The sequence below is a fragment of the Nomascus leucogenys genome, chromosome 7b (genome assembly GCF_006542625.1).
Source record: "Nomascus leucogenys isolate Asia chromosome 7b, Asia_NLE_v1, whole genome shotgun sequence".
NCBI classification, from domain to species: domain Eukaryota; kingdom Metazoa; phylum Chordata; class Mammalia; order Primates; family Hylobatidae; genus Nomascus; species Nomascus leucogenys.
This window is the reverse complement of record NC_044387.1, coordinates 601746-614007: the sequence shown is the minus strand read 5'-3', so window position 1 is coordinate 614007 and position 12262 is coordinate 601746. Positions and strand designations below refer to the sequence as shown.

The 12262-nt window shown below is 65.2% G+C and overlaps 1 protein-coding gene across 3 annotated transcripts; it reads left to right on the top strand.

Moving 5' to 3' along the window:
• Positions 1–1162: 1162 nt before the first annotated feature.
• Positions 1163–10567, top strand: PANX2 (pannexin 2). 3 transcript variants are annotated; one of them, XM_030815316.1, is made up of 4 exons: positions 1223–1448; positions 5731–5781; positions 7225–8679; positions 9209–10567. In XM_030815316.1, exons 3-4 carry the CDS (start codon positions 7401–7403, stop codon positions 9550–9552), a joined length of 1623 nt encoding a protein of 540 aa, XP_030671176.1. In that variant the 5' UTR covers positions 1223–1448; positions 5731–5781; positions 7225–7400; the 3' UTR covers positions 9553–10567. The 3 variants fall into 3 exon arrangements, with proteins under 3 accessions (XP_030671175.1, XP_030671176.1, XP_030671177.1); XM_030815315.1 differs by lacking the exon at positions 5731–5781 and having other exon boundaries at positions 1163–1448; XM_030815317.1 differs by lacking the exon at positions 1223–1448 and having other exon boundaries at positions 3575–5781.
• Positions 10568–12262: the final 1695 nt, after the last annotated feature.

Below are 12262 nucleotides of genomic sequence, written 5' to 3'. Positions count from 1 at the left end.
CCGAGGGAGAACAGGACGGAGGGCAGGGCTGTGGGGAGCGGAGGGAATGAAGGTCAGGGAGGCGGCGGGGACCCCCTAAGCTGGCACAGGCCCCGGGAACGGCTGTGGAACAGGGGACGGGATGGGGCGTGGGGGAAGGAGGTGCCGGCTGCAGGAGCAGGGGTGATGGGGTCACTCACGGCGGCGGGACTGGGGGGACTGGGTGGGGGGGTCGGGTGGGGCCGGGGCTGCAGTGGAGGGTGTGAGGCGGGGAGATGCCCTCATTGTCTGCGCACGGGCGCCCGAGCCCGGAGAAGAGGGCGCCGGCCTCCCCGCCCGTGGCCGCAGCACCCCAGGAGCGCGGGAACCTCCGGGCGCACATTGGGGCACGGCCGGGGCAGGTGGGGGGCCCAGGCGAGGAAGCCCCCTCTGCGCCCTGGGCTGGGCAAAGGGCCCTGCGGTGCGACGGGGGCAGCCTCGGCGCGCGCCCAGTCCTCACGTCGCCACCGAGCGGCGCCGCCGCCCCGGCCCGGAGCCCCGCAGGGCCGCCCCCACCCCTGCCCACCCTCCCGCGGGCCGGGGCAGCCCCCACCCAGCCACCCCGCGTTCCCAGGAAGAGGGACCGGTCATTACTCATTCATTTCATTTCATTTAAATATTTTCTGCAAAGTCATCGCCCGCGCCGCATCTGCGTGGCGGGGGGCGGGGTGGGGGCGGAGCCACGCCGCGGAGTCGCCGCAGGTAAACAGCCCCCTCCCCGCGGCGGGAGCGGGGCCGCCGGCCCCAGGCAGGGACAGCAGCCGCCGCCCGCGCTCCGGGCCGGGATCCCGCCGCCGCCCCCGCCGGAGGCACGCACCAGGGCGGGGGCCGGGCTGCGACGGAGGCGGGTGGCTCCTGTGCCCCCCACCCCCGCGCTGGCCCGGGCCGCCCGACCCCTGACCCCGGGGGCGGCGGCGGAGCGCCCCCCAAACCCCACCGCGGGCTCCGCGCCCGGCCAGCCCCGCTCCCGCCGCGCGCCTCCGGCTACTCCCATCCCCCGGAGCCCCCCGCTCGGTCCCGGCGTCCCCTGCCACCCTCTCCCGCGCCCCGCGTCCCCATCCCCGTCCCCGTCCCGCGCCCCCACGCTCCCTGATCCCCGCCCCCGCGCCGCGCGTCCCCTCCCGCCCGCGCCCCCCTCGCCGGGCCCCGCCCCGCGCCCCCCGCCCCGCCCGCGCCCCCCGCCGGGCCGCGCCCCCCGCCCCCCATGCACCACCTCCTGGAGCAGTCGGCGGACATGGCGACCGCGCTGCTGGCGGGAGAGAAGCTGCGGGAGCTGATCCTGCCGGGCGCGCAGGACGACAAGGCGGGCGCGCTGGCCGCGCTGCTTCTGCAGCTGAAGCTGGAGCTGCCGTTCGACCGCGTGGTCACCATCGGCACCGTGCTGGTGCCCATCCTGCTGGTCACCCTGGTCTTCACCAAGAACTTCGCAGGTGAGGCCGGCGGCCGGGGCGCGGGGCGCGGGCAGGGGGATGTCCGCAGGTGTCCGGGAGCTGGCGCTTCCCGCGTCCCCGGCGGCTCCGTCCAGCCGCTCCCACCGTGGCCTGGCTGCGTCCGCGGCGTCCCAGGCACCTTCCACAGCCGCCCCCATCCTAGCAGGTGTCGCTGGTCGCTGGTTGCCCAGACCCCTCGTCTCTATTTTATTGTTGTTCTTCCTTCCATTCGTCCGCCCATGGCCGCGGGTGGGACTAGGCCTGTCTGGACCCGGGGGTCCCAAATGTCATGAGACACAGGGTCTGGTTTGGAGAATGTCACAAGCAGCGCCTTAGGGGATGCGGGGTGGCCAGGTGGGGACCAGGAAAGGCCGGGATGGGTGTTGACAGCAGAGAGCTGATGACAGGGGCTGGTGGAGCTGCCGGGCAGGGTTTCCAGGCTGAACTTGGGTGGAAAGAGGGCAGAGATTCTCTGAGAGGCCCAGGCCCTCCACCCCTCAGGCGGGGCGAGGCCTCTCCGGGAGCACTGGGGGCCTCCCAAGGTTTGACGCAGGGAGCTAGCATGGGGCAGGGCCATGTGTCAGAGCAGGGAGCCTGGAGCTCCTGCAGGGAGATGGGGGCTGGACCAGGGCAGGGCCCCGGGCTGGTTAGATCAGGACCTGTGGGGGCACCTGAAGCCACCCAGGCGAGGCAGGAAGATGGACAGAGCAGCCAGCCTGCCTGTGAGCCTCTGCGGGGTGGGGTCCTGGTGCCTCTGCCCTCCCCAAGGAGTGGGGTGAGACAGGCGGAGCCGAGAACTTCCTCCCCTGGGATCTGGGCCAAGGCAAGGGGGATCAGGGTCTCCTGGCCTGTGTGGCCCAGAGGTGCTAGTCTGCAGCGAGGAGGGGTGTTGGGACCCTGGGGCCCTCTCTGTTGCAGCCTCCAAACCTCAGCAGACCCTGCCTCAGCACTGGCGCTTCCCAAATCTCCCAGGTGCCTTGCCTTAAGGAGTCCCTGTGGCCTGGAGATGCCAGACCTGAGGGTGGACATTGGCCTGTCTGATCCCACCCAGGGGCGGAGGAGGCCTCTGCTGGTCTGCTCTTGGACACTGGAGCCCAGACACCGGGGATTAGAGGACCCCTGGGGTGGGCGCACAGCACACTCTGCAGAGCAGGGAGCCCAGGCATGTGGTGGGGCCTTGGGGCAGGCCCAGCGTGTCCAGGTACCATGTGTGTTCTCTGTGTTTGTAGCAACAAAGTACCACAAACTAGGCAGTTTCAAACAGCAGACATTTATCTCTCATGGTTCCGGAGGCCAAAAGTCCAAAATCAAGGTGTCGGCAGGGCCCTGCTCCCTCCCAAGGCTCTAGGAAAGGGACATTCCAGCCTCTTCAGCTTCTGGTGCTGCCGGCAATCCTTGGGTGCCTTGGCTGGTGGCCCTGCCAGCAGTCTCTGCCTCTGTCTTCTCATGGGCTTCTTCCCTCCTTGTCTCTGTCCAAATTTCCTTTTTTTTTTTTGAGACAGGGTCTTGGCCCAGGCTGGAGTGCAGTGGTGCGATCTGCAACCTCCACCTCTCGGGCTCAGGTGTTCCTCCTGCCTCAGCCCCAAGCCCCCAGTAGCTGGGACCACAGGCATCCGACACCACACCCAGCTAATTTTTGTGCCATGTTCCCCAGGCTGGTCTCGAACTCTTGGGCTCAAGTGATCCTCCCATCTCAGCTTCCCAAAGTGCTGGGACTACAGGCGTGAGCCACTGTGCCCTTTTCTTTTTTGTTCCCCACCTCTTTTTTTATTTTTTGAGACAAAGTCTCGCTCTGTCACCCAGGCTGGAGTGCAGTGGTGCGATGTCGGCTCACTGCAACCTTTGCCTCCCGGGTTCAAGCGATTCTCCTGTAGCTTCCCAAGTAGCTGGGACTACAGGCGCCTGCCACCACGCCTAGCTAATTTTTTGTATTTTTAGTAGAGACGGGGTTTCACCGTGTTATTCAGGATGGTCTCGATCTCCTGACCTCGTGATCCGCCCGCCTCGGCCTCCCAAAGTGCTGGGATTACAGGCGTGAGCCACCGCGCCCAACCCATTTTTTGTATTTTTAGTAGAGACGGGGTTTTGCCATGTTGGCCAGGCTGGTCTCAAACTCCTGACCTCAGGTGATCCGCCCACCTTGGCCTCCCAAAGTGCTGGGATTACAGGCGTGAACTACTACACTCGGCCCAACTTTCTTCTTTAAAATGGAAAGGAAGCGAGTGCTCTGCCCCCGAGCACCCTCCCAGGAGCCTATGGGCTGGTTCCTCTTTTTGGCCTCAGCATCCTTGGAGGGCCGAGCGCAGCCCCTAATGCCGCAGGGCAGGGTTGGGCCTGAGGGCCCGTGTGGCCAGCTGCTGTCTCAGGATGCGGTACCCTCGCAGGTTGGGGGCTAAGTCCCAGGGTCTCCAAGGTGGGCTGGGGAAGGGTCTCGGCCCCCCTCAGCCTGCAGAGACTGGAGAATGTAGCAGGTGCGCAGCCACCGCCAGGATTAGCTTCCTGTGGCTGCTGGAACAAACCTACAAGTCAGAAACCAGATGCGAGTCTCATGGGGCTAAAACGAAGGTGTCAGCAGGGCTGGCTCCAGTGGGGAACCTGCTTTCTGCCTTCTCCGGCCTCCAGAGGCCTCCACATTCCTGGCCTTGCAGCCCTTCCTGCGTCCTCAGAGCCGGCCGCGTGGCGTCCTCTCTCCCACCCCCGCTTCTGTCCTCACATCTCCCTGACTCTGACTGTCTTAGAAGAACCCTGCAATTGCCACCACCAAGGCCCCCACCCAGGCATGTCTGCAAAGTCCTCGTGAACCGGGAAACGTGACACCGCCACAGGCTCCAGGGTTGGGACGTGGCATCTTTGGGGGCCATGATTCTGCTCACTGCAGACCCCGTGTGCAGGTCTGTAAGGCCAGGGGAGTTGGGGAAGGGCCAGGGCCTGGCCTCGGCTGAGGGCTTCCAGGATGCGGCAGTGGTCTGGGGTGACCAGACAGGGTTTGGCCAGCAGGCAGGAGAGCCTGCGCAGAGCCAGGGTGTCCTGGAGAGGCATCCCCACTCCCCAGGTGGGAGGACAGGGGCGGGAAGGGCTGTTGGGAGGGACCCAGCTTCACCCTTGGGGGGCACCTTGGGGCCATGTGCAGGCCAGATCGCAGGGGTGGGCTGGAGACGAGCTTGGGGATGGCAGAACCGAGGAAGGGCAGGACTGGGGAGGGCCGGGGGGGCTGGGCTTTAGCCTCGGGCCCTGGGGACAGCATTCTGAATATGGGAATATGGGCCGTGTTGGGGTGCATTCAGACACCCACTCAGAGGTGCTCCAGGCAGCACCAGGCCCCTGGCTGCCAACTCTGATATTGTCACTGGGGCTCTGAGGGCTGGGTGTGGACAGGCTCCTTAGCTGGGAAGCCAGTGTCCTCTCTTGGGGCATAGCTGGCATGGCCAGGATCCACACAGCAGTGTCTTCCAAGAAACGGGCCCCTGGCAGCGGCTCTGTCTGCCCTGTCAGATGGGCCAGGCCTTCCTGCCTCCCATTTGGACACCTGCACTGGCCCAGGCAGGGTCCCACTGTCCCTGGGAAGTCCCAGAGGAGGGCCTCAGACAGAGGACCCGTAGCAGTCACTGCGTGTGGGATGGGCCCATGGATTTGGGCTCAGCAGCCTCTCTCTGCTGCCCCACCCCGAGTCAGGCCAGCACCCCCGGCCCTGGCAGCCCCTGCTAGAAGCTGTGGCAGCATCCACCGGGAGAGGCCCGGCTGCCAGCAAAGCTTTGAGTCCATCAGGACCTGCTGAGGCTGCCAGGAGCACCCTGCACCCTGCAGGCGCGGCGGGTCCAGGGAGGAGGGAAGCCTTGCTGGATACGCCTTGAGGCCCCCAAAGGGCCGGGCCGCTCACCTGCAGTGAGTCAGGGCAGTATCCTTGGTTGAGCAGATAAGGAAACTGAGGTCAGAGTGGCAAGCAGGACTTGTCTTCCCCTTGCTGCCGCCATCCGGCAGGGAGACAGTGACAGGCGTGAGGAGTTCGGGTCCAAGTGGGGCTCTGCACAGTGCGGGCAGCTCGCCAGACATGTGGCCTGGTGTGGGGCCCCTGCTTTCATCCACCTTGGAGGAGGCCAGGCTGCCCCTGCCCCAGAGCCAAGGAGCCCTCCTTCCTGTCTCCCTGCAGCCCCACTGGAGTCTGGGCCCAGGGTTCTGGGGCCTCTCCCCACCCATGTTGGCCACGCATGCCCAGCAAGGGTGGCTGCCAGGGATGGGCCCAGCTCAGGACGGGACACAAACCTGTCCCCGTTCTCTTCCCCAGGGTGGACGCTCTTCTCTGGCTCCTGGGATTGGCTGTGAGGACAAAACATAAGTAAATAAAATATGCCATTTTCTCAACCAAGAGAGTGGATTCCTTTGCCTTGTCCGGTTTGCTCTTCTCTGAGCCCAGCTCATCTCCAGCTCGATGTCCCCACCGAGGACTCGGGCCTCAGGTCCCAGCTTTTCCTGCCTCTTCCCAGGCTCCCTCCCAAACTCTCCAGAGTCCCCAGGACCCTCAGGGGGATCTGATGACTCATGGGAACCCTCCCTGAGCAGGCTGTCGGGACTGGTAGATGTGCCTCAGTGGTGATGATGGCAGCCAGGAGCTCCGTGTGGGGTCTGAGGGGCTCGTTGCTGAGCCAGGTTCAGGGCTGGAGGTGCCCAGCCCCTGGGCCCCTGTGGGGCATCAACAGTGAATTCCCAGAGTGGGCAGAGTCTCTAATCCGCCTTGCTTTCCATCCCTAATTCAGGCCTCGGCACAGACGGACAGGCCTGTCCCTGTTGCTTCTGGTCTGTGGGGAGGGGATTGTGCTGATGTGGGCCCTGCCCTGGGGCTGCTCTTTGGGGCTGGGAGACAAGGCTGAGGCTGGTGTGGGCCCTGGCGCCTGTGCTGTGTGAAGGGCTCAGCCTGGACAGACTGCACGGTGGCTGGAGGCCCCCAGGCTCTGAGCCTTCCTGGGAAACGTTAGCAAGATCCCAGCCGCTCAGACCCCACACACGGCCAAGGCACGAGTGTCCTGAACGCTTTCACTGCCGTTCGTGTCATTGTCACCTGCAGCCAGAGACAGGCTCTTGAGGGAAAACAGAGTTCAGTAACAACCATTTGCCTGCAGTTCAAGGGACTCCCTCTTCAATTTTAGCAGCAGATACCGCAGTCCAGCTGGTGACATCCCCAACCAGCCCCATCTGGTGTCTGGGGTCCCCAGGCTGGCCAGTCCCCAGAACAGTGGGTCTTAGGGAGGTGCCCCTCACCCTCAAGGGTGGGCAGAGCCCACGCTGCCTTCCCAGTGCTGTGGAAGCCACCCTGCCAGCTAGCAGCACCTGAGCCAACCGCCTTCCTCCCAGGAGAGCCCCGGGCTGTACATGGCCTGTGGCTGGGACCAGGTTTGGGTCTGGCTGTGTGGATAGAAGAGGGACTCTGGCTGGGAGTCCCGGCCTGCCTTGGCCCTCTCTGGGATTTGGTTTCCCCTTGTGCACACAGGCTTTGTGACATCTGGAGAGGTGCATGGCTCAGATGGTTTTGCAGGCGGTCGTGGCTTCCACCTGCAGGTGCCCCGCAGCTGACCTCGTGGGGGTAGTCAGGGCAGGACCCCCACACCACCGTGGTGGGGGGAGGGGGTGGGGTTCATCTGGGGAACCGCAGGTGCTGCGTGGGAGGAGGCTGGAGAGGCTCCTGGGAGGGGTTCGGCAGGGACGTGGTCAGGTCCAGCCCGGTTTCTTCAGCCCAGCCCGTGCCGCCTCCCCGCCCCAGCCCGTGTCTCCTCTTTGCCCCCAGAGGAACCCATTTACTGTTACACCCCGCACAACTTCACGCGCGACCAGGCGCTGTACGCCCGCGGCTACTGCTGGACGGAGCTGCGGGACGCGCTGCCCGGCGTGGACGCCAGCCTGTGGCCGTCGCTGTTTGAGCACAAGTTCCTGCCCTACGCGCTGCTGGCCTTCGCCGCCATCATGTACGTGCCCGCGCTGGGCTGGGAGTTCCTGGCCTCCACGCGCCTCACCTCCGAGCTCAACTTCCTGCTGCAGGAGATTGACAACTGTTACCACCGGGCGGCCGAGGGCCGCGCGCCCAAGATCGAGAAGCAGATCCAGTCCAAGGGCCCGGGCATCACGGAGCGCGAGAAGCGCGAGATCATCGAGAACGCGGAGAAGGAGAAGAGCCCGGAGCAGAACCTGTTCGAGAAGTACCTGGAGCGCCGCGGCCGCAGCAACTTCCTGGCCAAGTTGTACCTGGCGCGGCACGTGCTGATCCTGCTGCTGAGCGCCGTGCCCATCTCCTACCTGTGCACCTACTACGCCACGCAGAAGCAGAACGAGTTCACCTGTGCGCTGGGTGCGTCCCCGGACGGGGCGGCAGGTGCGGGGCCCGCGGTGCGCGTGAGCTGCAAGCTCCCGTCCGTGCAGCTACAGCGCATCATCGCGGGCGTGGACATCGTGCTGCTGTGCGTCATGAACCTCATCATCCTCGTCAACCTCATCCACCTCTTCATCTTCCGCAAGAGCAACTTCATCTTCGACAAGCTGCACAAGGTGGGCATCAAGACGCGCCGGCAGTGGCGCCGCTCGCAGTTCTGCGACATCAACATCCTGGCCATGTTCTGCAACGAGAACCGTGACCACATCAAGTCGCTCAACCGGCTGGACTTCATCACCAACGAGAGCGACCTCATGTACGACAACGTGGTCCGGCAGCTGCTGGCGGCGCTGGCGCAGTCCAACCACGACGCCACCCCCACGGTGCGCGACTCGGGGGTGCAGACCGTGGACCCCAGCGCCAACCCCGCGGAGCCCGACGGCGCCGCCGAGCCGCCCGTGGTCAAGCGGCCGCGCAAGAAGATGAAGTGGATCCCCACCAGCAACCCGCTGCCGCAGCCCTTCAAGGAGCCGCTGGCCATCATGCGCGTGGAGAACAGCAAGGCGGAGAAGCCGAAGCCCGCGCGCAGGAAGACGGCCACGGACACGCTGATCGCGCCTCTGGACCGCTCCGCCCACCACTACAAGAGCGGAGGGGGCGACCCGGGCCCTGCCCCCGCCCCCGCCCCGCCGCCGGCCCCCGACAAGAAGCACGCGCGCCACTTCTCCCTGGACGTCCACCCCTACATCCTCGGCACCAAGAAGGCCAAGCCCGAGGCGGTGCCCGCCGCCCTGCCCGCCTCCCGGAGCCAGGAGGGGGGTTTCCTGTCCCAGGCGGAGGACTGTGGGCTGGGCCTGGCCCCGGCGCCCACCAAAGGTAGGGGCCGGGCCGGAGACGAGGGACGGGGGACGGAGGATGGGAGAGGCGCCCACAGCCACAGCGGCCCACGGGAGCCTGCCCAGGGCGCTAAGGAAGGGAGGGGGCCTGGCTTGAGGCCCCCTGAAAGGGGGAAGGGAGGAGGCCGAGGTTTGAACCGGCTCCATCAAACGGACTCACTGTCAAGGTGAGCCTCAGGCCAGGCAGGGCCCTGGAGACCCCCCGGGAGGCGGGTGGGGAGGATGCAGGCTGGGAGGGACGTGCTCCTGGTCAACTCCCTGGAGCTCCGCGTGCGTGGTGGAGCCAAGTTCCTCGGGTAGGAAATTCCACCGACGGCACTGCGGCTCCAGGACAGTGGGGCGGGGGGTGTTCCCAGGTCAACTGCTGTGTGCAGGGGCGTCCAGGCCCAGCGTCTCCAGGGCGCTTCAGAGCCCTGAGCCCTGCTCCCCCGCCAGCCTGCACTGGGTGGGCGCTGGCAGGGGCGCAGCGGCGGATGGTGTGAGATGTCTGTGCTCTTGGCTGTTTGCAGATGCTCCGCTCCCCGAGAAGGAAATCCCGTACCCCGCAGAGCCAGCCCGGGCAGGGCTTCCCTCGGGGGGCCCATTCCACGTCCGCTCACCTCCCACCGCCCCTGCTGTGGCCCCTCTGACACCAGCCAGCCTGGGCAAGGCGGAGCCCCTCGCCATCCTGAGCCGAAACGCCACACACCCACTGCTGCACATCAACACGCTGTATGAGACCCGGGAGGAGGAGGAAGGGGGCCCCCGCCTGCCGCAGGACGTGGGGGACCTCATCGCCATCCCTGCCCCACAGCAGATCCTCATCGCCACCTTCGACGAGCCGAGAACGGTCGTGAGTACTGTGGAGTTTTGAGGGATGGCACCGCCCAGGCCGCCGAGAGCCCCTCTGCGTGAGTGTGGTGTGGCCTGGCCGGCCTCCCTGTGGACGCCAGCCCTGCGTGGACGTGGCCTCTGCTTCGCCCGCACTGCCCGCATCCCCAACCTCTGTCCGCATGCCTGGGGCCCTCACCCCCACGCGTTCGACAGGGGAACCCGCCGGGACGGCATCGCCAGGCACTGGCTGGGGTGGGGAAAGGTGGCCCATGGAGCCAGTGGCCAGGACGGCTGAAGCCCGCCTCCCATGCTCCTGCATCAGGTGCCCAGCCGTGGGTGGGGGCCGTGAGGTGAAGAGTTTATTTTTTTAGTCCGTTTCGTCCTGGCCCCGGGCTGTGGCGAGACAGCCCAACTCCCCCAGCCCAGCTCCCCCAGCCCAGAGCCAGGGAAGAGGAAGGTGGGGCCAGTCCCACCAGTGGGGTGGCCACGCCCATGGGATCACATGCTCAGGGGTCACCCCGTGCAGGGACTTGATGCCCTCGGGTGGGAGGGACCAAGGTCCACCCTCGGGTCAAAGATCAATGTGCACTTTCTCCTTGTCGCCTGACGTACATTTTATTTTACTAAGACTGCTGTACCGAACAAGCATATTTATCATCAGGAGACAGGATGGGTTTAAAGCAGGATGGTGTGTGTGTGAATGGGCATGAGCAGAGGTGGGCGTGAGTGAGCGGGTGTGTATGTATGAGTGTGCACATGTGTGCGTGCAGACAGAGGGTGTGGTGCCAGCCTGGGTGGGAGTGTGTGTGAGCAGGCGGGTGAGTGCGTGAGTGCGCGCCAGCGTGTGGCCCATGTATGAGGAGTGGAGGAGCCCAACGCAATAAGCACGTCCCCCACCCGGGCCCCCTGCCGCGGCTGAGGCCACATGGCTTCCTGTGGGAGCCCCGGCCGGCACCCGGCTGGTCCCACCCCGAATACCTCGGCCATGGAGGCCATGTGATGCAGAATTAACAAGGTAGCACCGAGCATATCAATAAATATTATTCTGATAATCACCTGTTCTCCGCCGGGGACTTCGCCTCCCTCCACGCCCGTCCCCTGACTCGGCACCATGCGTGGGGGTGCTGGGGGACGTGGGGCAGGGGCCGCCTTCAGAAGCGTGATGAGGGGCCCCTCTGCACCCACAGTGGGTGTCACACTTGGAGCGGGACATGCCCTGGACTCGGGCTGTGGGCACGGAGGCGATTCAGCTGTGGCCTGAAGCCCTGGGGCACACAGGCTCGGGAGACAAATGCACGACCCCCTTAGTCTTCCTGCTCCTGCAGCGGAGCGAGGAGGGGGAGTGTGAGGCACCCTCTAGGAGAACAGAGAGCTGGCAGGATCCAGGAAGGCTTCCTGGAGGAGGCGCCCTCAGTGTGCTCTGGGATGCTCAAAACAACACAGAGGTCCTGAGCAGGCGCCTTTGCTGGGCCCAGGACTCCATGGAACAAGGCTGGTCCCGTGGGTGCACCATGGAGCCACGTGCTCTGTAGACCCCGGCAGGTGACCCTGAGAGTCTGAACAGAGGCTCCTTGAAGACAGGTGGCTGGGCAGCTAGGCCAGAAGCCCATGGGGGCTGGAGTGGGGTTGGGAGTGTAGGCCACTAATTGCAATGGTGGGCTCAGCTGAGATCAGAGTGGACCCACCTGCCACCTGGCCTGGGCTTCCTGGGAGCCCCATCGCCAGGCCCCTCCTGGAGCAGCCCTGAGCCGGCAGGGCAGGGCTCCCCAGGTTCCCAGGAGTAAAGAGGAAGGATCTATCCAGGGTGTGGCCCCCACAGGCAGGGCCTGGCGTGAGACACACAGGGACAGAAGCTGGAGGGTGCATCCCGCCCTCCATGTTAAAACGGAGGTTTTTATATTCTTCTGGGCTGGCGAGGCCTCTTACCATCAAAAGAGCTGGGCCAGGTTCCGGAGCGTATGCCTGTCATCCCAGTACTTTGGGAGGCTAAGGTGGGAGGATCGCTTGAGGACGGGATTCGAGGCTGCAGTGAGCCGTGATTGTGCGACTGCACTCCAGCCTGGGCGACACCATGAGACCCTGTCTCTAAAAAAAATAAAAAAATTTAGTCAGATCCCCAAAGGAGGGGCACCCCGTGCCACCCAGGGCCACGCGGGAGGGCACCGAGGTCGTCGCAGACATAGGCAATGGGGGGAAGCGTGGGCAGAGCCTTCACTGTGGCTGCACCAAAGGAATGGGCAGGGTGGGGCCGCAGGTTCGGGACTCCAGAGTGGACACCCTGGTGGGTGCTGGGCAGGGGCTGTCCCTGGCTGCCGGGTACATAGCCCAGGGTGACAAGAGCAGGGGGACAGGGCCTAGGGTGTGAGAGCCCACAGAGGAGGCCTGGAGGGAATGTAGGCCCTGGACGCAGGAGCTTGCACAGGAAGTTGTTTGCTGACAAATCGGTGGGCCTTAGGAGAGGCAGTCTCACCAGGGCCAGCAAGGCCCCAGAGGTCAAAGCAACAAAGCAGAAAATAAAAGGCACAATTCGGCCTGGTGTGGTGGCTCACACCTGTAATCCCAGCACTTTGGGAGGCCAAGGTGGGTGGATCATGAAGTCAGGAGTTTGAGACCAGCCTGGCCAACATGGTGACACCCTGTCTCTACTAAAAATACAAAAATTAGCCGGGCATGGGGGTGCGCACCTGTAATCCCAGCTACTCAGGAGGCTGAGGCAGGAGAATCGCTGGAACCCAGAAGGCGGAGGTTGC

Bases quoted from the DNA above. Each gene is read 5' to 3' on its own strand.
- PANX2 (XM_030815315.1), top strand. From the start codon at position 1,223: ATGCACCACCTCCTGGAGCAGTCGGCGGACATGGCGACCGCGCTGCTG. The intron at 1,449-7,224 runs GTGAGGCCGGCG...CTTTGCCCCCAG, and splicing joins CTTCACCAAGAACTTCGCAG to AGGAACCCATTTACTGTTAC. The intron at 8,680-9,208 runs GTAGGGGCCGGG...GGCTGTTTGCAG, and splicing joins GGCCCCGGCGCCCACCAAAG to ATGCTCCGCTCCCCGAGAAG.